Consider the following 25409-nt stretch of genomic DNA (forward strand, 5'->3'; position numbering starts at 1 on the left):
CTACCTGGAAAATTACTGCAAGTAGGTACAGGGCAGGAGAGAGAGAGAGAGAGAGAGAGAGAGAGAGAGAGAGAGAGAGAGAGAGAGAGAGAGAGAGAGAGAGAGAGAGAGAAAGAGAGACAGAGAGAAAGAGAGAAAGAGAGAGAGAATGAGAGAGAAAGAGAGAGACAGAGAGAGAGAGAAAGAGAGAGAAAGAGCATAAGAGATCATTTTAGTTGATGCTGTCATCAGTCATCAACTCCATTGTCATTACTAGCATGATATTTATATTCACAGTATATTGAAACAGGGACTCTCCTATCAGCTACTGGTTTTATGAACTGTGTGTGCTCTATATGCTAAAAACAATTTGGTATTTGAAACAACTCAATGCATTAGAATTCACTCAAGTTCATTGTAAAGAGTTTTTTTTTTTCTGTTTTTTACCTTTAAATATAGATTTCTTCAGCAGCGATTAAAAAAGGCCGTGCCTTATAACCGAATGAAACTGATGATGGTGGGAAATACTGGCAGTGGTAAAACCACCTTACTGCAGCAGTTAATGAAGATGAAGAAATCCGATCTTGGGGCACAGAGTGCCACTGTTGGCATTGACGTGAAGGACTGGCCTGTCCAGATTAGGGGCAAAGGAAAGAAAGACCTGGTTCTCAACGTGTGGGATTTTGCAGGTATTTTCTCTCTAGAACCTATTTCAGTTACATGACATTCAGAATGGGGGTTTAACAACCAAGATGCTACTCCAAAGGCAGTCTGTGCCTTGGAATTATTCAAAGACATTTGTCTTTTCTCATTTTGTCCCTATTCTCAGTGGAGGGGGGTGGGGAGACTAGGAGTGTCAGCTGGAGTCAAGCACCTGGTTGACAGCTGGCATTTGCAAAGGTTGTCAATCTAGGACCGGGGATGTGGCTCAGTGGCAGAGCACATACTTTACATGGGTGAGGCACACATGTGCACACACCATCCAAATGTAAACTGTAAAGTGTTCAGTTCTTAGTGATTCCCCAGGAGTTGCTTCTCCTTTGTATTTTGAAGAGTAAGTCAGGCAGCCCTCCTCCACTTTTGAAAAGAGGATTGTTACATATTCAGGAAAGTGAGAACCTTGTCTGTGTCTCCACAGGCCGAGAGGAGTTCTACAGCACACACCCTCACTTTATGACCCAGAGGGCCCTTTACCTGGCAGTGTACGACCTCAGCAAAGGACAGACTGAAGTGGATGCCATGAAGCCTTGGCTATTCAATATCAAGGTGATCAATTCTAGACCGTCGAACCCAGTGTGTACCAGGGGTCTCAAACTCGCAGCCCGCGCAAACGGCCCTCTGTACAACATTTTGTGGCCCTGCCCTAGAGGAATCTCTTTTTTGTTTTGTTTTGTTTTAGTTGTTTGGGTCACACACCCCCAGTGTTCAAGGCTTACTACTGACTTTGCACTCAAGGATCACCCTGACTTTGCCTCCTGCGGCCCCCAGGTAAATTGAGTTTGAGACCCCTGGACTGTACACTGTGAATTTTAGGTACGCAGTTGCTTCAGCCAGTTTCTGCAAATAGTTTTAGTTTTATTTGATAGGTTTTTGGGCCGTTCCCAGCAGTGTTCAGTAGCTACTTTGAGCTTTGTACTCTGGAAATACTCCTGGCGGTGCTCAGGGGACCATGTCCCATGTGAGATCAAATCTAGGGCACCCACATGCAAAGCATGCTCTGATTTATGTGAAACTGGTAAGTCCTGCAAACATAAAATTTAATTAAGAGTGAGAAAAGCTAGGGGGAATATAGAGGATAATCTGGAAAGACCTATAGCAGTAAAATAGTGTGTTTTATCCTAAACATGAGTATATTGGCTTTATGTTAAGAAATGTTGTAGGGAGGTAGGAGTGATAGCACAGTGTGTAGGATGTTTGCCTTGCAATCAGCTGATCTGTGTTCAATCCTCAGCATTCCTTATCATCCCCCAAGCCTTCCAAGAGTAATTTCTGAGTGCAGAGCCAATAATAAACCCTGTGCATTACCAGGTATAGCCTCCCCTAAAAAAAAAAAAAAAAAAAATGAAACAATACAAGAAATACTGTAGGGCTCAGAGAGATAGCACAGCGGTGTTTGCCTTGCAAGCAGCCGATCCAGGACCAAAGGTGGTTGGTTCGAATCCCGGTGTCCCATATGATCCCCCGTGCCTGCCAGGAGCTATTTCTGAGCACACAGCCAGGAGTAACCCCTGAGCAACGCCGGGTGTGGCCCAAAAACCAACCCCCCCCAACCCCCCCCAAAAAAAAACAAATACTGTAAATACTGCTTATGTCTCATGCATTAAGTAAAGAATTGTATTACAAATCTCAGTGGAGGCATAAAAACACTAATAAGGGATATAACTTTCAGTATAAATAACATTTTTATTGTGAATGTATGAGACCCTATTGCAGGATAGAAGTAATCAGACCTTTCTTACTCTAGCAGAGAGCAATCATGAGTGAGTGCTGGACTCAGGGGCCAAGTGCTGAGGAGTTTGTCTTGCCCATTAAAGAAGCTCCTTTAATTCTTCTTGCAAGACTGGTTTCAAGGCTATTAATTCCATAAGATGTTTCCTATCCACAAAACTCTGTATTGTTCCTTCAAATGTGAATGTCTAGCTGATTAGAGCATTCTTGGTGATGTGTTCATTTATTGCCTTTTTCTATCCTATCCCTCCATTCTCTTCTGACTCATAGAGTTTCATTTGATAGACCTGCTGTGAGTCTTAGGGGCACTTTTTGTATGTAACTTCCTTTTTAGATCTTGCTGCATTCCATATTCTGTCTCTATCTTTGGATTTGTCATTCTGAACACAATCTTTCCTGTTTGAATATACTTTTGCTGGGCCTCTTTGGGCCACTTGGCTCTCCATTCCAATATTATTCAACTCTGAGAAATTCTTATTTATGGTTCCTTAATTGTTATTTCTTCATCAAATTTGCCTTCCTGTTCTTCATAGACTTAAATGATTCTTAAATTGCTCCTCTCGAGTTTATCTCATATTTCTCTGATGTCCTGTTTATTTCTTTTTAGATTTTTGTTCACCTTTAGATGTTTTCTAGAAATTTCCACCATTTTAACTTGGAGAATCTCAATATTTTTTGTGGGGAGAGGACACCCAACATACTTAGAAATTACTCCTAGTCCTACACTCATGAATCACTTCTGGTGGAGACCATATATAGTGCCAGGGATCAAACTCAGGTCTGCTGTATGCAAGACAATCACCAGCCACTGTAATATCTCTCTGGTCTCCTCCAATCTTTTTTAGCTGCTTAACTTATTCTGTTGCTCAGAATTTCTACTGAAGTCTTTTTCTTTTAATCACCTGCCATTCCTTTCATTTCTGCTTATAGTTTTCTCAGTTTGGTTCTCATACTTTTTTTTTTTTTTTTTTTGCTGGCTACCTGAGCAATTATTTCTTTGAGCTCATTAAACATCTTCACCATGGTAACTAAAGCCATTGTCTGAGGATTTATTGAACTGGTTGGTGCTGGTTGTTTCCTAGGTGATTGTTTTTATGCATTGAATTTGGCAGGCTTTTAGGTATCTTCTATTTGAGTTGGCACCTTTCTGTGCAGAAATTTTTTTTTCTTTTCTTTGTAGTTTGTCCTCTCTCTAAGGAATTAGGTTGTGAGTTGCTCATTTCCTTCCCTACCTTCTACACAGGAAGTGTAACTGTGTCCAGTGTTGTTGAGAAACTGTCCCGTGGCTACATCCTTCAGGAGTTGTGGACCTGGGTCCATTGAAATGGCAGACATAGGGTGAAGCAGTGAGCAAGAGATTCTGGAACTGTGGGTGAGGGCCCTTTCAAATAGCATTTTTAAATAGTTAAAAGCAGTAAAACTTTGACTTGGAAACATTGGTGAGTGTGAAAGTCATTTGAAACCTTTTCAGACTATAATAATTAAAATATATTTTCTAATATTTTTTGTTCATATAATTTCTTAAGGGGCTATGAACTTCATTTGCTATAGAGGTTTATAACTTCTGGGACTGAGCATTCAGACCCAACATTTCCCATGTTCCATGTTAATGCATGTGCTCTCTCTTTGTAATGTTCATCTGTCCCTGCTGCCAGACCACTCACTTTCCTTCATCTCTGAGTTTTCAGAGCTAAGATGGAGGTATGAGGAAGACTCCAGTGATGGTCCCCTGACCTCAGTGGAAGTCATGACATGATCAGAGCCCCTAGTACCATAGTCTGATAGCATGCAGACCTTCTTTTGCTTTTATAATTTAAAAAGACACTATGTTTTTCATGTCAGGAATCAAACATTGCTCTTCACACATGCAGAACATATACTGTAGCTACTGAGCTACATCTCTGGTGCTAAAATATTGTACTTTCTTGATTATAGTTTATTATAGCGAGCATTTATTCCCATGGTAGTGAAGCTTTCATGGCTTTTTACCCACTATAGGCATCAAGTGAAGTGACTTTGAAATGAATTCAGAGAGTAATCTTCAGATAAGGAATACAAAATAATCACATTATGTCACTGGTACAGTTTGGGAGCATTCTAGAAGCATATTCTATTTAGAAATTCAAAACACACTTAGATAAGAGCTCTCTTCAGGGTGTAAGAGAACAAAAGGAAAATGCACTGCTAGTGTTAATAGTCTTCCAAAAACATGGTAATAACGGGGTCAATAAAAGACCCTATTATTGGCTTTTAAAATCCCATAGGGTTCCATTTTTCTTCTTCTTCTTTTTTTTTTTGGTTTTTGGGTCACACCCGGCAGTGCTCAGGGGTTACTCCTGGCTCTCTGCTCAGAAATAGCTCCTGGCAGGAGGCATGGGGGACCATATGGGACACCGGGATTCGAACCAACCACCTTTGGTCCTGGATCGGCTGCTTGCAAGGCAAACGCCGCTGTGCTATCTCTCCGGGCCCCATTTTTCTTCTTTTTAAGGTAGAAACAAAAGGCTATTTTCTACTTTCTGAAATTTTCTTTTTTTTTTTTTTAACTTCTGCTCAATAGTTCTTGGACTGGGTGGGACACACATGGGCTGTTTTGTTGTTGTTGTTGTCATCGTTTTCTAGTTTTTGGGCCACACCCAGTGATGTTCAGGGTTTACTCCTGGCTCTGCACTCAGAAATAGCTCCTGGCTCAGGGAACTGTTCAGATGAGACGTTGGGGCAGCCGCATGCAAGGCTAACACCCTACTGCTGCGCCACCGCTCCAGCCCAACACATGCAGTTTTAAAGCAAATTGAGATGTGTCTTTTCTACAGGCACGAGCCTCCTCATCTCCTGTGATCCTCGTGGGCACGCATTTGGATGTTTCTGACGAGAAGCAGCGCAAAGCCTGCATTAGTAAGATTACCAAAGAGCTCCTGAACAAGCGAGGGTTTCCTGCAATACGGGATTACCACTTTGTGAATGCTACTGAAGAATCCGATGCTTTGGCCAAACTTCGGAAAACCATCATAAATGAGAGCCTGAATTTCAAGGTATTGTGCCGTGTACCCACTGTGTGAATGCTCAGTCACACCAGACTTCTGGGAAAGCAGAAAAGGCTCAAAATTGTGAACTTAAAAAAAAAAGCTAATCATAAAAATATTTTCAATGAAAAATCTTTTACGCATACTTTATGTCTCAACATAGCAATGAATTGGAATGAACCAGAGATCATGAGAGAAGTGCAGGGGTGTTTCTGTGATTGTTCTTAACTCTTCCCTGGTGATTTAGTGGAAAAAATGATGGTGGCCTGGGTCTTATGTTCTGCTCTCGTCTATACTCTGGGCTCTTGTTGCTGTCTGTCCCTCTCTTTGCAGTTCCTTTCATGCCTGTCTTGGTCCTTCACTCTCTTCTTACTGCAAGTCTCGTCCATGATCTCTCAGCACCTTCCTTCTTTTGCCTGTATTTCTAACTGGGTTTTCATCAGTGAGAAAGAAGTTTTTCCATTTACACAAGTTCTTTCTTAATACATCAACAATAATATACAGGGTTCATAAAATACAGATAAATTGGTTGTCAGGGAGAACATTCATTTCCAATTCCTGCAGGAGGAATAAATCTTCTCTGAGTCCTTCAGAGAGAGCATGGTGTACATTTTTTTCCCTTGTGGTGTAGATTTATTGAAAAACAACAACAAAATGCCCCAAATAGTTCATCAAGGCCAACACAATGGTGTATGGCTCCTTCTTAGTTTTGTTCGCTTTGTTTATTAGTGCTAATGATCAAGCCCATGCCTGTAACAAGGGTCCTGTTTATCCCAGACAGATGAAGCATAATTATTAATAGAACCCCTCTGCATTCTCAGAAACATTCTACTTTGGTTGTTAAATTATATGGTCTCCCTGGTTATAGCCTTTTCGGCCTGATTTAATTCCATTTCTAAGATACGCTCTTTTCCAGAATCTAATAAGCATTTATATAAATCAGCCAGTCTCTGTGGTGCTCAGGGAGGGAATGATGTTATCTGTATCTTTTAATGCATTTATCACAATTTTTTTAGTTTGATTTTTTTTTACTAATGGCAGATCTATAGTGTTTTTTATGAAAAGAATGATACTTATTTGCACATTTTCCTAGTGAGGCAAATAATTACAGTATATTACAACTTTTAACAAACAAATTACAAACATCCATCCTAGGAAATATTCTCTGCACCTGGATTTTTTTCTTCTGAGACTATGTCTATATTTATAGATTTTTTCTTTTGAACATAGGAATTTAATGGCCCCTTTTTATCACTGTTGTCAGATTTATGTCTTCTGCAGAGATTTATTTTCAGGATGAGTTTGTCTGTGGAAGCAGTTTATGGGCTAAGTGGTGGCTTTGTTGAACTGAAGCTGTGGTGCTTTAGCTTTTATGTGACCTTTACCCCCTACTGACCTTGGAGGGTCCCCATCCTTTCATTTGTCCCCCCAAATTTTATGCTGCCACTGTTATTTATCCAGTGCTCTCACAAGGGGTCCTATGGCCCCCAGCTGAGAGATGCTGTTTTTTTCTTCAAATCAATAGAGCCCCCATTCTCCCACATTTTAACATGGACACAGAAATAGGACAGAAGCCAGGGTTGAAAGCCAGGGTTCTCTGAAGAAAGTTCATGCTGCTAGTAGATCTTTCTCTTTCTGGCTTGCTTGTTTGGAAGCCCACTGACTGGGAGTTTTGTGGAACTGCCCCCTTTGGGGAGCCACCAGCAGTGCTCTCCACTGCCATCCCATGCTTGAACTGTATTCAGATAATTTGTTAACATGTTTGAGATACTTTTTTCTTTTTCTTTCTTTTCTTTCTTTCTTTTCTTTCTTTTCTTTCTTTCTTTCTTTCTTTCTTTCTTTCTTTCTTTCTTTCTTTCTTTCTTTCTTTCTTTCTTTCTTTCTTTCTTTCTTTCTGTCTTTCTTTCTTTCTCTTCTTTCTTTCTTTTTCTTTTTTTCTCTCTTTCTTCATTCTTTCTCTCTTTCTTCTTTCTTTCTTTCTTCTTCTTTCTTTCTTGTCTTTCTTTTTTTTGGTGGAAGGACCACATACAGCAATGTTCAGGTGCTACTTTTCATTCAGCACTCAGAAGTGACTCTTCTGATCATGCAGGATCCGAGAATCCAACCTGGGTTGGCCACATGCAAGTTAAGGGTCTTACCCACAGTTCTCTCTCTCGGACTGAGACCCTTTCTTCTTACTGCCATATTTTACTCTTTCTTGGTCTCTTCTTTATCTATGGGTGTCTGTGCGTACACTAAGCAAACTCTCTCTCTCTCTCTCTGTGTGTGTGTGTGTGTGTGTGTGTGTGTGTGTGTGTGTGTGTGTGTGTGTGTGTGTGTAGGGTTTGGGGGAGCAAGTGATAGCCTGGTAATGATGTACAGAAAAACAGGACAAGCCTGAAATGAGTGCTCACAAGTAGTGCCATTCACTTGTGGTGCCGTTCACTTGTGGAGCTTGTGGAGGCTGCGCTGACCTTATGCCCATGCACTGCAAAGCACATCTTTTGCAACTTCATTTCTTTCCATAAGCAAATAAACCCTTGTTTACTTTTATATGTGGGGTTTTCTTTGGGTTCAAAATAAAGTTAAATGAAATTCTATTTTTACTTATGAATAATAGAAAGGAAATAAAAAGTGGAACTGTGGGATTAAATTCAGTTTTTCTAGGGATAGGGATATATGAAAAAAAATTTTTCTAGGAGGTACTGATTTGGAAGCAAATCTGTAAGTAATGGTAATGGCTGTACTACATCCAGTACCTTAGATTATAATTGCAAACAGAGAGTGAAGAAGTTAAATTATATGTGCACAATAAACCCACTCTCTCTTTATAATAAGTTATTCAAGTGGAACTTTTGATAATTATTGTCAGATTTATAAAAAGGAGTATACTTACAGATTGAAAACTGAGGCAAGTTTGCCACCTGGTGGACCTTAAAGGCATTTCAGTTATCGTTGTGAAGAGTTATGCCTCTATTTAAGATTAAATTTTCAAGAGAAAAAGATTTGGAAGATCAGAGCCATAGTACAACAGAAACTTGACTTGCACACTCTAAACCGAGCTCAATCTCTGCTATTCCATATGGTACCCTGAACACTGCCAAGAGTGATTCTTGAGTGCAGAGCCAGGAGTAACTCCTGAACACCATTCGGTATGGATGGCCCCAAAACAAAACAAAACAAAGAAATATTTGGAAAAGATTTGTATTTCAGAAGCTATCATCTTAAGAGATTATTAAAATGGGGCCGGAGAGATAGCATGGAGGTAAGGCGTTTACCTTTCATGCAGAAGGTCATCGGTTTGAATCCCGGCATCCCATATGGTCCTCCGTGCCTGCCAGGAGCAATTTCTGAGCACGGAGCCAGGAAAACCTCCTGAGCACTGCCAGGTGTGACCCAAAAACCACACACACACACACACACACACACACACACACACACACACAAAGATACTATTAAAATTATAAATTATATAAATTCCTCAGATAGTAGGTTAAATTTTGAGTATACTAGGCCCAGAATCATCCTACAGGGCAGAAACATTTTATTTAGATGATTTTTCATTTTCCCAAGTTCAAGTTTCCATGAAATAGTGAAGCTTGGGTGATATTACATGTTTGTCTCTAACATTCAGTGCTGATATGCACCTAATAAGAGATTATAAAGATTGGGTATTTGAGTCTAACAACAGATCCAAAATCTCTAGCAATACTTTGTAAATTTTCTGCTAGCATGCCTACCACATTTTTCTGTAGTATCTGAGAAATCAGAAAATCATTTCTTTCTAATTAGCAGCAGATGTGTCTGGGAGTTTGCCATGAACCTTGGCAGGGATGTTCCCAGATTTTTGGAAGTAGTCTCTTGAATTAGGACCCCTCTACCCTTAATCTTTTGTTGTGTATGTAAATATTTTAGGGGATTATTATGTTACTGACCCTTCCCTGATCGGTGATTGTGCCCTACCCTAGGGTGTGACCTGGCATTCTAGCCCCACCCTAGGGTGGTACCTGATTCTGCTTCCACCATTGGGTGGTATCTGATCCCACCATTGAGTGGTACCTGATTCTGGGGGATAAAAACAAGGGTCTGTGGAAGGCCAGAGACTTTTGGCAGGAACTGATGCTGAGGCTTTGGACTTCAGTCATGTCCACCGAATAAAACTAATATTTCCACAAGCCTGACTGTCTGCGAGCTGTTTACCTCAGGACCGTCGGCTGGACAGGGTGGCAGATGCGTGCTCTGAGCTGGAGGGGAAAGACCTCATCCTCCATCCTTCCATCAGTCAACCCCATCAAGGGCTGACTTGCACCAATGTTTGTTTTGGGATCAGCCCCAGTCTTGCTCAGTGCCCACTCCTGGCTCTGTGCTCAGAGTCATTTTTGACAATTGCTGCCCCATGTGGTACCAGATCCAACCTGTACCTCCTGCATGCAAGGCATGTGTACAGTCACGTGGGTCATCTCTTGGGCCCAATTTACTTAATCATGGTGCTTAAATAAAAATTTTATATAAAAAAAGAAAAAAGTATAAGATTATAATGGTACACAAGAATACTCAAGTAAATATATCTTCATTAGGTTCACGAATGTGATGCTATTTAAATACTATTATTGAAATCCTAAAGAAACATTAATTAGGGGGTAAACTTTAGCTATATATGCTCAAAAAAAGAAAGAAAAACATATTTAGTACAGAAGCTTACTTTCCAGTTGGCAAACACAAAAATTGGGTTTCACGGCTTGTTGTATGTCATTACCTAGATTCGCGATCAGCCTGTGGTTGGACAATTGATTCCAGATTGCTACGTGGAACTTGAGAAAATCATTTTATCAGAGCGTAAAAATGTGCCAATTGAATTTCCTGTAATTGGCCGGAAACGATTGTTCCAGCTCGTGAGAGAAAACCAGCTGCAGTTGGACGAGCAAGAGCTCTCCCATGCAGTCCATTTCCTCAACGAATCGGGTACGTGCCCTGCTTTCTTAATGCTCAACCATATTGATCTTGTGGAGAATTTCCATTCTGAAGTTAACAGAACATCAGCAGAACTTCTCATGGGTTATTGCTTTTTCTTTGGCCTCAAATAGAACCCAATGGCCTGAGCACTGATGCATACGAGCTACAGAACTGGACAGCATTCAGGCCTTGGCAGGTCTCATGGAGGGGCAGCTCTGATTTCCTATATGCAGGAGAGGGAGGCTGAAGGGATCTGACTGGGCTGAGGGATGAGGCTGGCCAGGATGACATCTCTACTCTGTGGACTGTTTCATGGTCCACATGACCCAATGATAAAACCCCCAGTTCACCCTCAGTTCTAATTCTCTCTAATCAGAACCTCCCAGCAATCAGTGAGCTGAGTAGTAGGACTCAGCTGTCAGTAAGGGAGAATATCTGTCACACAGGTAATGATTTGCTCCTTTCCTCACTACTCTTTTTTTTTTTTTTTTTTTGGTTTTTCGGGCCACACCCGTTAGATGCTCAGGGGTTACTCCTGGCTACGCGCTCAGAAATTGCCCCTGGCTTGGGGGGACCATATGGGACACCGGGGGATCGAACCGTGGTCCTTTCCTTGGCTAGCGCTTGCAAGGCAGACACCTTACCTCTAGCGCCACCTCGCCGGCCCCTTTCCTCACTACTCTTAAGCCAAAAGCTTCCTGAGATTCTGCCTTCTTTTAAACTTTTATTTGAAATAAGATATGAATTTTATAGTGCATGTCAAAAAGATGATGATGAATTTGTTTCTAATGATATGTTCTGCACTGCTTGACATTATCTCAGAAATATTTAGGATCCTCTTGTGTAGGCCAAAACCACTTCTAAGTAATCCTGAGATTTTAGGCCTGGTAAACTTGGTTTTGAGGGTCTGGACCTGTCTGTGGAAGGAACGTCTCTCTAAGTCTCACTGAAGAGACTTGATTCTGTATTTCGCCCTGTGTTTCTCCAACAGGAGTCCTTCTTCACTTCCAAGACCCTGCACTACAGCTAAGTGACTTATATTTTGTGGAACCCAGGTGGCTTTGCAAAGTCATTTCCCAGGTTGGTGGCTTATTTCTGGGGTACTTGAGGGTAGTCCTTGCAGAGAAGAGATGGTATCACTATGATCATTTCAGGATTCTGTTTGGAACACATTAACCAAACCACTGGGCTATGGTCTATGCCCTGGATGGCTTATGGGAGTCACGTGTGCTCCTATTGATCCCTCATCTGTTCTCGATCTGGGATATTTCTGTGCTCTGCTAACTGACTCAGTTGAGTCAAAACTGTGTGAAAACCTTGGGGCAAATACATCTCAATGAAAATAGGCTTGAAAAGTGTCCGTACATGACCATTGGGACTTTGCTGGTGATTGGAATAGAGTGGACTCTGAACACAGTTTTTGTAAAGTTTTGTATGCCATGCTCTTGCCTGCTTTTCCTCCATGTATGCTGGTTATGAAAATGCTTTATCCTGCCAATGATACCCCATTGCTACTAAGTTGATATTGGTTAGTTGTAAACATTGCTCTCCACCTTTGCCTCAGGACAGTCTTGAGTGTGGCTTTGTTGGCCTTTGAAAGATGCATTGTAAGCTGCACCTTAGGCGTCCTCCTTGTACACTTCAGTAGTACCTTGTCAATTATTTTATTTTTATTTTTTTATTTTTTATTTTTTTGATTTTGGGCCACACCTGGTGATGCTCAGGGGTTACTCCTGGCTATGTGCTCAGAAATCGTTCCTGGCTTGGGGGACCATATGGGATGCCAGGGATCGAACTGAGGTCTGTCCTGTGTCAGCCACATGCAAGGCAAATGCCCTACCACTGCGCTATCTCTCCAGCCCCATATCTTGTCAATTATGATGCGAAAGTGTATACAGAACATTGGTCGATATTCCAGGGGTGCAAAACTACCACAGCTGAGTTTTGTCATGAGCAGAAATGAGTGCAGGAGTACGTCTCCTCATCTACTCTCAGCGTGTGACTTCACAGATCCCTGAATAATGGCTTCTTTTTGCATTGAACATCACTCTGTAGTGACAGTTTACTCCCTCTGAGTAATACTGAATGTTCCAAAAATCTAAGGACAACAAGGTGGCCCTAGGATAAAGAAACTCTTGAGGCCACCTCGTCTGTTATGGAACCGAAAGCATTATATGACTTAAGTTTCCTAAGTGAAAGCCAAAGTAATGTGTAAGCATCTTAACTCTGTACTATCCTCTGAGATATAAAAAGAGCATAATACTCCACTCATGGATTCAGTAAACAAATAAATGTGAGACAAGTGCAAAAGGCAGAGCTTTGATTGGCCAGAGTGGTTTTATAAACATTCTGCCCAGTTATCTGACAATGCAAAATACTCTTAGTTTCTATTTTTGAATGCCTTGATATTGCAGGTGTATGTAAGAAGATTAAGTGCTGGCCACTTTTAAAAATAAATGTAGCTGTGGGGGATAAATTTGAAAACGAAGCAAGAGGAATGAGTATGGTGATGTAAGAAGGTTTGCTTTGTACTAAAGCTGTTACATGTCCTTGTGGCCTAAACTCTCTTCAATCACACTTCTGAGACTCTTAGATATAACCACTATAACAATCTCATGAAGGAAATGGGGTGAGAATTCCACATGCCATGGTTTTACAACCAAGGGACCTGAGTTTGAAGAGCTCTGATTTACTTCTCACTGCTGTGATCAAAGCTCAGAGGACAATCTCGGGATCCTCTGAGTGGCTCATTCAATAGCATTCTCCCAAGCCTCAGCCCCAGTCTTGCACATGAACTCTTGAGCCTACGTTTTCTAAGGCCTATGTGGAAGAATCATGGAATTAACCTTAACTCTTACTCTGTGTGAACTCTTGCTTCAATGGGAACTTCTCCTGTGACTTACGTGGAAAGTGACCTGTGGTGAATGTGAAATCTGGAAGGTGATATTCAGGGCTTACTCCTGCCTCTGCATTTAGGGATCACTTCATTTCGGGAACACTTAGGGGGTGCAGGGAATTGAGCTCAGTTTGGCCACATACAAGACAATTGCCCATCTACTCTAGCCCCTAGACATGTATTATTAATGAAGCTGCAGTAGGACATGACATATTGGATTGATCTGAATTTATTTCTTTAGTACAATAAATGTTTTTTAGTTGAAATGGGTATCCTACTGTCCTATGTTTTATACTTGCTAGAGAAATTAGTCCTGCATTGTATTTGACAACATTAAGATTTTTTGATAATTCTTAGTAGTGACACCATATGGTGTACACTTAGCTAAAGACTTCCAGGAAATAAATTCTGATGGTTGGTATCAAAGGGATAGAATGAAGGGTAAGACATTTGCTTTGCACAACTTTAACCCACATTTGATCCCTGGCACTGCATATGTCTCCCCCTCCCCAACTAAACCCTGCTACGTGGGATCCCTGATTACTCGAGTGTGACCCCAAAACCAAAACAGAAAATGAAATTTTGGTCATTATTTATAAGTTTAATGAATTTGTTTTTCAGATTTTAACAGTGAAAGTGGTGGAAGGCTGCCCAAAGCGCCCTAAGGGAATTATTTCACGCAGAGATGTGGAAAGATTTCTTTCAAAGAAAAAGAGATTTCCAAAGAACTACATGTCACAGTACTTTAAGCTCCTAGAGAAATTCCAAATTGCCTTGCCAATAGGAGAGGAATATTTGCTCATTCCAAGCAGGTAAATAAGAATTTAAAGTTTACCCTAGAATTTTCACTTACATGTTTGTTACATTGTTTTAGTTGTTAAAATAACTTTGGTCTGTTGTAAATGTGTAAATGTACTACTTGCTTAAAAAGGGTGTGTGTGTGTGTGTAAAATTTCAGTGGAAGTACACTGTTCACTTTAAAAGAACTGCATTTGAGGGCTGGAGTGGTGGCGCAAGCAGTAGGGCATTTGCCTTGCACACGCTAACCTAGGACGAACCTTTGGTTCGACCCCCCAATCATCCCCTATGGTACCCCAAACCAGGAGCTATTTCTGAGCGGATAGCCAAGCATAACCCCTGAGCATCAACAACAAATCAAAACAAAACAAAACAAAAACAAAACTGCATGTGATAGTTTAATGAAGTAGCAGTGAATGTTGCTATATATGTATATAACTATCTGATTGCTATTGATGAAATACATATGTAAGGATGGTTTCTTATATGGTGCTGAGATTTACATAATATTTTATATATATAGTGTAGCATATATAATTTTAGGTGTTGAATATCTTATACCTGGCGCTAAGAGTTATGCTGAGCAGCCTTTATGCAGACAGTGGTATTACTATTTGATATACATTTGTGGGAGTGCTTGGTGGTCTCACAACAGAGACCAGAGTTCTTTTGTTGTTGTTGTTGTTTTGTTTTGTTTTTCTTAAAAGTAAAAAAATTTCTCACACAAGTCAAATTTTCCTGTTAATTTTTATGTAAAATATAAAATATAGTTATAGACTAGGTCTAGATAATATAGTTATAGACTAGGTCCATAATCCTGCATTATTCACATCTTCCATTAGCTCAACCAGGTTAAGATATGTGAGTTCTTTCTCAGCCAAGGCCAAATGCTGGAAAGACCGCCCAATGCCCACAACCAGTTGCAAAGGAAAAGCGAAACCAGGAAGTCGTTTTTTTTTTAAATTATCTTTATTTAAACACCGTGATTACAAATATGATTATAGTTGTATGCTTACAGTCATGTAAAGAACACCCCCCTTCACCAGTGCAACATTCCCACCACCAATTTCCCAGATCTCCCTCCTCCCCACCCCCCCCCACACCTGTACTCAAGACAGGCTTTCTACTTCCCTCATTCATTCACATTGTTAGGATAGTTTTTAGTGTAGTTATCTCTCCAACTGCACTCATCACTCTATGTGGTGAGCTTCATGTCATGAGCTGTACCTACCAGCCCTTATCTCTCTTGTCTCTGAGATACTGTTAAAAATGTCTTCCATTTTTCTTTTTTTTTTTTTTTTTTTTTGGTTTTTGGGCCACACCCAGCGGTGCTCAGGGGTTACTCCTGGCTGTCTGCTCAGAAATAGCTCCTGGCAGGCACGGGGGACCATATGGGACACCGGGATTCGAACCAACCACTTTTGGTCCTGAATCGGCTGCTTGCAAGGCAAACACCGCTGTGCTATCTCTCCAGGCCCTTCCATTTTTCTTAAAACCCATAGATGAGTGAAACCATTCTGCATTTTTCTCTCTCCCTCTGACTTACTTCACTCAGCATAATAGATTCGTGTACATCCACATATAGGAAAACTTTATGACTTCATCTCTCCTGACAGCTGCATAGTATTCCATTGTGTATATGTACCACAGTTTCTTTAGCCACTCATCTGTTGAAGGGCATCTTGGTTGTTTCCAGAGTCTGGCTATTGTAAATAGTGCTGCAATGAATATAGGTGTGAGGAAGGGATTTTTGTATTGTATTTTTGTGTTCCTTGGGTATATTCCTAGGAGTGGTATAGCTGGGTCCTATGGGAGCTCAATTTCCAGTTTGTGAAGGAATCTCCATATCGCTTTCCATAAAGGTTGTACTAGACGACATTCCCACCAGCAGTGAAAAAGAGTTCTTTTCTCTCCACATTCCCATCAGCACTGCTTGTTTTTCTTCTTTGTGATGTGTGTGTTTTGTTTTGTTTTGGCCAAACCTGGCAGCTCAGGTCTTACTCCTGGCTCTGTGTTCAGAAATCACTCCACTCCTGACAGGCTCTGGGGGACCATATGGAATGTCAGGGATAGAACCCAGGTCAGTCACATGCAAGGCAAATGCCCTGCCGCTGTGCTATCACTCGGCCTTGAGACTAGAGTTCTAACCCTGTTATTTTAGAAATTTTTTGCTTTGTAAGTTAATGCGGAATATTACAAAGTAATTGAAAATTGAAAAGGGCTTATTGTATTAATGATGACATCTACTTTTAAGGATAAATATGAAAATTTATCTACAATGTGTACATTTTTTAATTTTATTGAGGTAATTAATAAATCATTAAATCTCAAAAGTAAAATCAATACATTTACTAGATATTAAGACAACACATAATATTTACTTAAACATTTACTTATTTATTCATATAATAAGATTACTGAAAAATTTCCCATGTCTGCTACATCTGAATAAACACTTGAATCACTGAGTTTTTGACAGAGGTAAATAACATCACAGGAAGGTGCACTTTTAGTATTTTCCTACAATTCATTGATTTCATGTCTTGAAATCTAATGGTCAGCAGGAGGGTGTGTGTGAAGGAAGCTATGACTATGCTGCTTCTTCCTGCAGTCTCTCTGACCACAGACCTGTGATTGAGCTTCCCCACTGTGAGAATTCTGAAATTATCATCCGGCTCTATGAAATGCCTTATTTCCCACTGGGATTTTGGTCAAGATTAATCAGTCGATTACTTGAAATTTCACCTTTCATGCTTTCAGGAAGAGGTATGTATTTAATGATGATAAAACTTGGGGAAAGTTGAGGGGCACATATTAAAATGAACTTGTCCTTTCCCCAGAATTTGTAATGGATAACCAGACAATATTTTTTAGCTGTAAGGCCTCTGATAGTCAGAAGAAAAAAACCCAAAACTTCACGTGGACCAAAACATATACATATATAAACTCATGGAGTTTGTCAAGAGGAAAATTCTGAATTCTTCAAAGCCCATTTGTTTGTATCTTAGTTACATTTACAAGTGAAAGTATTTTGCTTTCCCAACCAAATTAGTCTAAAAAGGCAATACTTTTGGGAGTTCTTGGCTTTACCACATATGTCTATGAACATACCCACAGATACAAAAATGAACAAATAAAAATTAGAAATCGTGATGCCCATTTGGAGTGTTTCAGTCAGTAGATCCTGGCCATTTGACCTCTGGCACAGGTAATAAGATATCTGAGAAGTTATAGTAAAAACAAGTATTTATAATGTTAATTCTTCCTTAATGTATCAAGGAGAAATATCATTAATTTTGGAACAAGAACTTGGTCTTACAAGGCTCACTAATACATCAATAGACATATTGCACTAATCAAGAAGTACTTATCTCACCAGCTCTTTAAAGAAAATTATTAAAATGTATGTTTCTATTTCTTTCTTAAGCTATCTGACACTGTAAACCCAAAATATGTCTCAACTTATCTATAGGTAATGTTTTTTTTGAAAATGATGGGGGAAATTGTTGCTTTCCCATTTAGCAACTAAGTGTAGGGACTCATTTCATTAGCTAGTAGATACATTGCACCAAAGTAAGAATTTTTCTGTTTCTGTCACATATGCTCATGGGTGAGCACAATGGTTTCTTCAGAAAGAAGCAGTGCTCTCATTGATACAGCATTTTAGTCAATGGAATGTTTAGATCTCCTTAACCTTCTTCCAGAGCGAGCTCTTCGGCCAAATAGAATGTACTGGCGACAAGGCATCTACTTGAATTGGTCTCCTGAAGCCTATTGCCTGGTGGGCTCTGAAGCTTTTGACAATCGCCCAGAGAGCTTCTTAAAAATCACTGTTCCTTCATGTAGAAAAGGTAAGGCGATGAAAGCTCTAGACCAGGGGTCTCAAACTCAATTTACCTGGGGACCGCAGGAGGCAAAGTCGGGGTGAGAGAGGGCCGCATAAGGGATTTCGCTTACAGAATATTCGCAATAAAAAATCGCATTAGTAAGAAAAAAAATCGCAAAAAATTGCATTAAACATTTGCATACCCCAAACAGAACTGCTCGGGGTATGCGAATGTTTAATGCGATTTTTTTCTTACTAATGCGATTTTTATTGCGATTATTCGGTAAGCAAATAATCGTGAATACTGCGATATTTGAAGGCCGGTCGCGGGCCACAAAATGTATGGAGAGCCTCAAATGGCCCGCGGGCCTCGAGTTTGAGACCCCTGCTCTAGACTTTCGAAGAACTTGGTCGTTTTCTCTCCTGCTGTGCTGCAGCACCAGCTTTGACAAGATGCTGATCTCTCTCCTTTGGGTTGTGCAGGCTGTGTGCTTTTGGGCCAAGTCGTGGACCACATAGACTCCCTAATGGAAGAATGGTTTCCTGGGCTGCTGGAGATCGATATTTGTGGGGAAGGAGAAACTCTCTTGAAGAAATGGGCACTCTATAGTTTTAATGATGGGGAAGAGCATCAAAAGATTCTGCTGGATGACTTGATGAAGAAGGCTGAACAAGGCAAGTGCAGTGCTCTGGGGATGAGATTGAAGGGACACTTTACACGTAAAAGATATTCTCATCTTCAAGGACAGGGGTGGCGAACACGAATGCAGCTCTTTGCCTCTCATCATTCTTTTGTATACTGTGGTTCTTTGTCAAGTTTGGATTTTGTTCTGCTGCTTCTGAGGAGGGATCTCTGAGTAGAGATCTCCGAGCTCGTAGTCCCACCCCCAGGCTGCGTCATCCCATCTCCCATCCCTCGGAAACAACTGACCCGTGTGTCACATGTTGTGTCACATAATTGTTAAAATTATATGCTTTTGTGTGAGTGTTTGTCTGTTTTGGCAGGTCACTGCGTTGTGTGGCTCTCTGACTCTCATGGTTTAAAATTTTGGCTCTTTGTGTCGAACTTGTTCGCCACCCCTGTTCAAGGAATTTGCCAGAAGCTATTGCTTTTGATTGTGATAACAGTTCAGAAAAATAGTTATGTCCATTACCAATAGATATTGTGTCTTAGATTCAGATTAGTATTGCTTTGAGAATTTGAAAATGGACTTACTGAGCTGTATTGGCCTTGTCTGCAGGGTAGGAGACCAACCAGATTGCCTCAAAGAAATGGCACAAGGACTTGACTAGGTGATGCAGGGAATTCATATCCTGTATGTTGCACAAAGGATGTGCCGTGGGATCATGCCTCATGTATCAGCTCACAGAGACTGTTCTGAGTATTGATTCTGAAGGATGAACGTAGGAATGAGTTTTCTTTGGTTTCAAAGAAATACTAATTGAATCTTTTACATGTTCTTGGTGTTTTTAGAGGACACCTAGAAGCATTAGATATGTAGAAAATTGTCATTAATTTTTATTAATAAAAAGGACAAATGTGTGTACTTCATTAGATATTTATTTTTACAAAAGCTATTTCTGTGCTTCTCAGGAGACCTCCTCATAAGCCCAGACCACCCGAAGCTCACCATTCCAATATCTCAGATAGCTCCTGACCTGATTTTGGCTGACCTGCCGAGAAACATTATGTTGAATAATGATGAACTTCATTTTGAACAAGCTCCAGAATATCTCTTGGGTAACTATTTTTGTTGAATTGAAGACAAAATTTAGGTCGTAATATTTCTTTATGATTTATAAAAGGATCAAATATAACCATTACATTGAAATGGCTGCTAGTGTTTCCACACACCTGTGCTCATGTTTCCCCTCTTTCAGAGTGATAGATCAGGGATTTCCTTTCCACACCTTGCTCAAGGATGTGATGTGTGTGAGGAGGGGTCTGTCATGTGCACACACTTATTCAAGAGTCCCTCTCTGTGTGCTCTAAATGATAGGACTTAGAAAGAGAGAAGAAAGCTTGCAGCCAAGAATTGCACTGTTTTAGTTTCAATAAGAGAAGAGGTAAAGTGGGGGTCACCTCTTTGTAGTTATTGTAGCAGGTTTGTTGGTTTGATTTTGGGCCACACCCGTAATCTTAGGATTTACTCTTGGCTTTTCATTCAGGCATCATTCCAGGCAATACTTAGGGTACCATATGTAGTGCTAGGCATTGAACCTGGGTCATCGGCATGCAAGTACCATCGTCACTGCTAAGTACCCTAGTCACTGTAGTATTTATTGCTCCATTACCCATAGTAGCAGTTTTCAAGACAATTTTGAATTCTCACAAAATAGGGTCTAAAATTCAGAAGCATTAAATGGTGACTCACTTGGGTTCTGCGATCATGAGTATTTTGGGACAGATTTAATGTAAAATATTTGCAGATTTTTCTGGCTCAACTTTGTTGAATGTTTGTGTGCATATACATTTAATTTCAATTAAATTTCTACAGCTAGATTGCCTAAAGTAAGTCTGTTAAAACATATTAGAAAAATTGCCCCAAATTGAGCCTTCCCAAGAAGAGATGAGTGACTTGTTTTGTGCCTTGATTCCTTTCCTGTTAGAAATTTACAAGGAACCTGACTATTCTAGAGCTCTAAGATAATATTAGTGTGTTAGACAAGCAATTGAACTGTCAGCTCTGGACCTAGATCTCAGCCAGCAGCCATCTTAATTAGAAGTCTAAGGATGTAAGCAAGGCTCAGAATCTGTTCTTTCTGTGAAGGAGTCTCGCTAGATTTAACTCTTGAAATAATCTCATTTCATTCAAGATAGGTTTCAGATTTATGAAAACATGTTGTGCAATGTATAGAAATGGTGTTCACAGTTAATTTTAAAGGGCTCGATTTTCATCTTAATTTTGTATATAGGAAACTAAGCTTTCTGCTCCTAACACTAAGGCCAGCAGGCAGATAACTAAATCATGAAAACTGAAACCAAAAGGCATTTCTCCCTGAGACCCGGGTTCTTTATTAGGAACCTGGGGTGGAGAACAGGTATGGTTGTGGATCAATCCAAAAGGTGCTTTAATCTAAAGGTGCTTCAAGCCAATGAGAGATAATCACCAGCAAAGAATTGTCCTGAATAGAAATGAAAACTGGTTATTCCAACACCAGGGGCCCCTGTGAGAAAGTGAATGTCCCGCCCTATTCCTTGCCCTCTGCCACCTGCCTTGTCTCCCTGTTCCTGTGCACATTCCTTGCTTTTCCTTCACATTTCCTGTGATTAACCTTTTCTCTCTCAGAACCAATAGTATTAGCTATTGACTGGTTTTTAAAAGTCAACTTTTTAAAACATTGAATGGAAGGAATGGGAGAATACAAAACTGATATTTTCTTGTTGATTTTTCTACAAGATTTATTCACAAATATTCACCAGGTAGCATCGTTGGGGGGCATTTGTACAATATTGTACAAATTCTGTAAATATGTACAAGCAAGGATTCACTATGTGTCAGGGGAGAATAATAGCCTATGGGGTTGGCCAAAGTTGGTCGTTGATCTTTGCATCTCTCCGTATGTGATGCCTGCAATTCGATGTATAGAAGGATAGGGGTGGGATTGAGGGCTGGGTAAACGGGACAATGGCAATGAGAAGACAATGGAAAGACCAGGGCATGAAGACCTGAGATAGAAGGTATGATAGGGAAAGTCTAGCTATGGTAGGCTTGTAAGACAATTTCTTTTATCCTGTTGCTTATTACTGCCTGTGACCTAGAAAATAAAAAAATAACTTTTGATGACTGACTCCTCCTATGACTTAATCTAGTATTTTTAGGAACTCATGGGTAGATGTCAGACACTGATGGGGAGATACAGATGAGAGTGACAAGAGATTTTTGAGCACAGTTCATATATATATATATATATATATATATATATATATAATCTTTATTTTTTTAAATATATTTTTTAAGTAACATGATCATAGTTGGGTTACAGTCACAAACAGAACACCCGCCTTCACCAGTGTAACATTCCCCTCTCCCCACTTTCCATCCCCTGCCTGTATTTGAGACAGGCATTCTACTACAATTACTTTTTTTTCACAGAATTATTTTAAGCACCATGATTATAAGCATGATTGTAGTTGGGTTTCAATCATAAACAGAATACCCCTTCACCAGCACAACATTCCCACAACCGATACCCCCCCTTCCTCACCCCTGCCTGTATTTGAGACAGGCATTGTGCTTCTCTTACTCCTTAACATTGTAATGATAGTTAGTGTAGTCATCTCTTTACCTAAACTCACCATTCTATGTGGTGAACTTCATATCGAGAGCTGGTCCTTCCAGCCCTCATCTCTATTGTCTCTGGGCATTATTACAATGATGTCTTTGGTTTTTCTTAAAACCCACAGATGAGTGAGACTATTCTGTACCTATCTCTCTCCCTCTGGCTTATTTCACTCAGCATAATAGATTCCATGTACATCCATGTATGGGAAAATCAATGGTCTTCTTATAAACCAATAATGATAGAGAAGAAATGGACATTAAAAAACAATCCTGGGGCTGGAGGGATAGCACAGTGGTAAGGCGTTTGCCTTGCATGCAGAAGGATGGCGGTTCGAATTCGGGCATCCCATATGGTCCCCCGAGCCTGCCAGGGGCAATTTCTGAGCGTAGAACTAGGAGTAGCCCCCTCTGCACTGCTGGGTGTGACCCCCACCCAAAACAAAACAAAACAAAACAAAAACAATCTAATTCATATTAGTGTCACACAAACTTCAATATCTTAGAGTCAACTTAATTAAAGAGGTGGAGCACCGTTTTTAATATGTTTTAATTTATTTTCAGTGTGGGAGGAACACAGCATTATGTAACTGTAAGGTAGTTAATGTTGCAGGAGAGACAGGATGAGTGGGAGGCCTCACAGTCTAGGACAAAATGTCAGGGCACCAGATGGGCATGGTGAATGCCTTCCATGCAGTTGTGGGTTGAGTTAGTATAAAATTTTCAGGTATATCACTCTTGGTCATGATTCCAGATGACCTAAAATATATTGTGCTTTGTTTTTATCAGGTAAGTAGAGGGTGGAATAATAATATTTGTAGAGAAAAGATAGTGACTTTTGATGGAATTCTACTAAGCTTTGAGACTGTAGAGTGGGATCTCCAAGTCAAAGTTGTAAATTGAACTCAGAAAGAGTGTACTGCTGAAATAAAGACAGGTTATCATACACATTAAGGGAAAGTGTGGTATCTTCAGGGACAAGTCTGGCTAAGTATAAGTCTGGGCTATATCTATAAGTACAGGAAGGCTAGAGACAAATTGAGATGCCTCTCTGTGTCTGGAACAGAGGGACATCAGGCCTAAGGGAGATTCAGGAATAAGCCATTGGATTTCTTCTTTGTTCTACAGAACAGGCACAATTGATGGTTTCTATAGCATTTCTACTTGTACAGATTAACTGTGTGGTATTTTTTAAAAGGTGATGGCAGCTTTGGATCAGTTTATCAAGCAACCTATGAAGGAGAAGAAGTGGCAGTGAAGATTTTTAATAAACATACATCACTTAGATTGTTAAGACAAGTAAGAAATGTATTTTGTATTATATTGAATTGTATATTTTAATATCCTCAACTTGGGTTTTGAATATATTAATGATGCTGAAAATATTAACCACATTTCCTGCAAAGTGTCCTGAGTTTAATTATAAAATTGTGATGTGGGATGGGGTGAGAGCAGGGGTTTGGGGGTGAATCTGAGGCTCTTGGGAGTGCATTGTCTCCATGTGTCTGGAAGCCACAATTTAGACATATTTGACCCAAGAGCCATTTGGGATGAGCTGTTCCATCTACATAATCTTTTTTGTTTTCCTCTTTTGTTTGTTTGTGTTTGCTTGTTTGTTTTGAACCACACCTGGCTATGCTCATGGCTTTCTCCTGGCTCTGTGCTCAGGGGATATTTCTGGTGGGTTTGAGGGACCATACTGGGATTGAACCTGGGTAAACCACGTGTAAGGCTAACTCCTTACCCACTATACTATAGCTCTGGCTCCCTCATCTGTATTGTTTTGATAAAGCTCACTTCTTGGAGATGTGATATGGGTCTTCTGGAGACCAGAAGAATGTAAACTTGATCCAGAGCAGAGCCTTCATCACATAATCTTATACAGTTTGGTGTGGATGGACATGATGACTTAAAAGTGGATCCTGGCCACTGTGCCACTGTGCCCCCAGGACACCTGTTTTGAGCCTGAGATCAGGGCCAGCATGAGAGCAGAGAGGAATTTCCATTGCAAAGGATAGGTCCCCTTCAAACAGCCCACACATGCCACTGTCTGCCACATGACCAGGGCGGCTCCTTGACTGCAGCTGTTATGCAGGGTCAGACAATATGGTGGGCCTTAAAAAAAAAAAAAAGATATTTTTTTAACGCAGTTAACTCTTCAGTTATTTTTCAACGAATATTGTTTCAGGACAGCATGTACCAATTTCCTTGGGTTTATATCTGAGCCTTGAGTTTATATCTCTATGTATGAGAATGGTTGCTAGTACCCTCATTGTTATAAAAAGGATCTGCTATCTGTATTGTTCTGCCCCTTATACGGTTATGGAGAGTCAGTGGACTCTATGGGATCACAGCATTCACTATCTCAGCAAAAGAATGTTCCTTAAATCACAATCAAATTAGTCTCCCAGTATTCTCTCTGTTATAGTACTTGCATAGATTTATCTCTCTTGTTAGTCATTCCTGACCTACAGGAATGAGGAGAGAGCAAGATGCAAGGAGAGATCAAATATAGTATGAATTCTGCATCTTATAGTCCAAAATTCAACTAGAAGTTTTAGTTCATTCATCTTACTTTCCCATTTACTTAAGAAATGGGCTGTAGTGGCTAGAGCAATAGCACAGTAGGTAGGGTGTTTGCTTGCATGCAGCCAGACCAGATTCAAATCCCAGCATCCCATATGCATGGTCCTTGAGCCTGCCAGAAGTAATTTCTGAGTGCAGAGCCAGGAGTAACCCCTGAGTGCCACTGGGTATGATCCAAGAAATCAAAACCCAAACAAAAAATAAAAAGGGTTAGCATATAAATCTAAAGAAGTTATCGAGGCCGGGAAGGTGGCGCTAGAGGTAAGGTGTCTGCCTTGCAAGTGCTTGTGTAGGATGGACTGCGGTTCGATCCCCCCGGCGTCCCATATGGTCCCCCCAAGCCAGGGGCCATTTCTGAGTGCTTAGCCAAGAGTAACCCCTGAGCATCAAACGGGTGGGGCCCAAACCCCCCCCCAAAAGAAGTTATCATAAAAAATTTAAAAGTCACATAGTTTCAATAAGGTATTTTTATTTTATTTTATTTTTTGTTTTTTTGGCCATTGCTGGCAGTGCTCAGGGTTTACTCCTGGCTCTGTGCTCAGGACTCACTCCTCATGTGGCTCAGGGACCATATGGGTAGTGGAGATTGAACTCAGTGCCTCATCTACTGCACTATTTCTAGCCCTGATAAATTACTT

The 25409-nt window shown here is 40.4% G+C and overlaps 1 protein-coding gene across 1 annotated transcript in view; it reads left to right on the forward strand.

Annotated features, from left to right (window-relative positions):
- LRRK2 (leucine rich repeat kinase 2) overlaps window positions 1–25409 on the forward strand; it is a 124034-nt gene that overhangs the window by 62606 nt on the left and 36019 nt on the right. The window contains exons 29-39 of the mRNA XM_049783874.1: window positions 439–668; window positions 1118–1245; window positions 5241–5459; window positions 10190–10391; window positions 11374–11462; window positions 13900–14090; window positions 16688–16842; window positions 17781–17927; window positions 18386–18577; window positions 19497–19643; window positions 23384–23484. Of these exons, the coding sequence (XP_049639831.1) occupies window positions 439–668; window positions 1118–1245; window positions 5241–5459; window positions 10190–10391; window positions 11374–11462; window positions 13900–14090; window positions 16688–16842; window positions 17781–17927; window positions 18386–18577; window positions 19497–19643; window positions 23384–23484 (1801 nt within the window). The remainder of the gene's footprint in view (window positions 1–438; window positions 669–1117; window positions 1246–5240; window positions 5460–10189; window positions 10392–11373; window positions 11463–13899; window positions 14091–16687; window positions 16843–17780; window positions 17928–18385; window positions 18578–19496; window positions 19644–23383; window positions 23485–25409) is intronic.

This window comes from Suncus etruscus, chromosome 11, assembly GCF_024139225.1.
Source record: "Suncus etruscus isolate mSunEtr1 chromosome 11, mSunEtr1.pri.cur, whole genome shotgun sequence".
In the NCBI taxonomy this organism is placed as follows: domain Eukaryota; kingdom Metazoa; phylum Chordata; class Mammalia; order Eulipotyphla; family Soricidae; genus Suncus; species Suncus etruscus.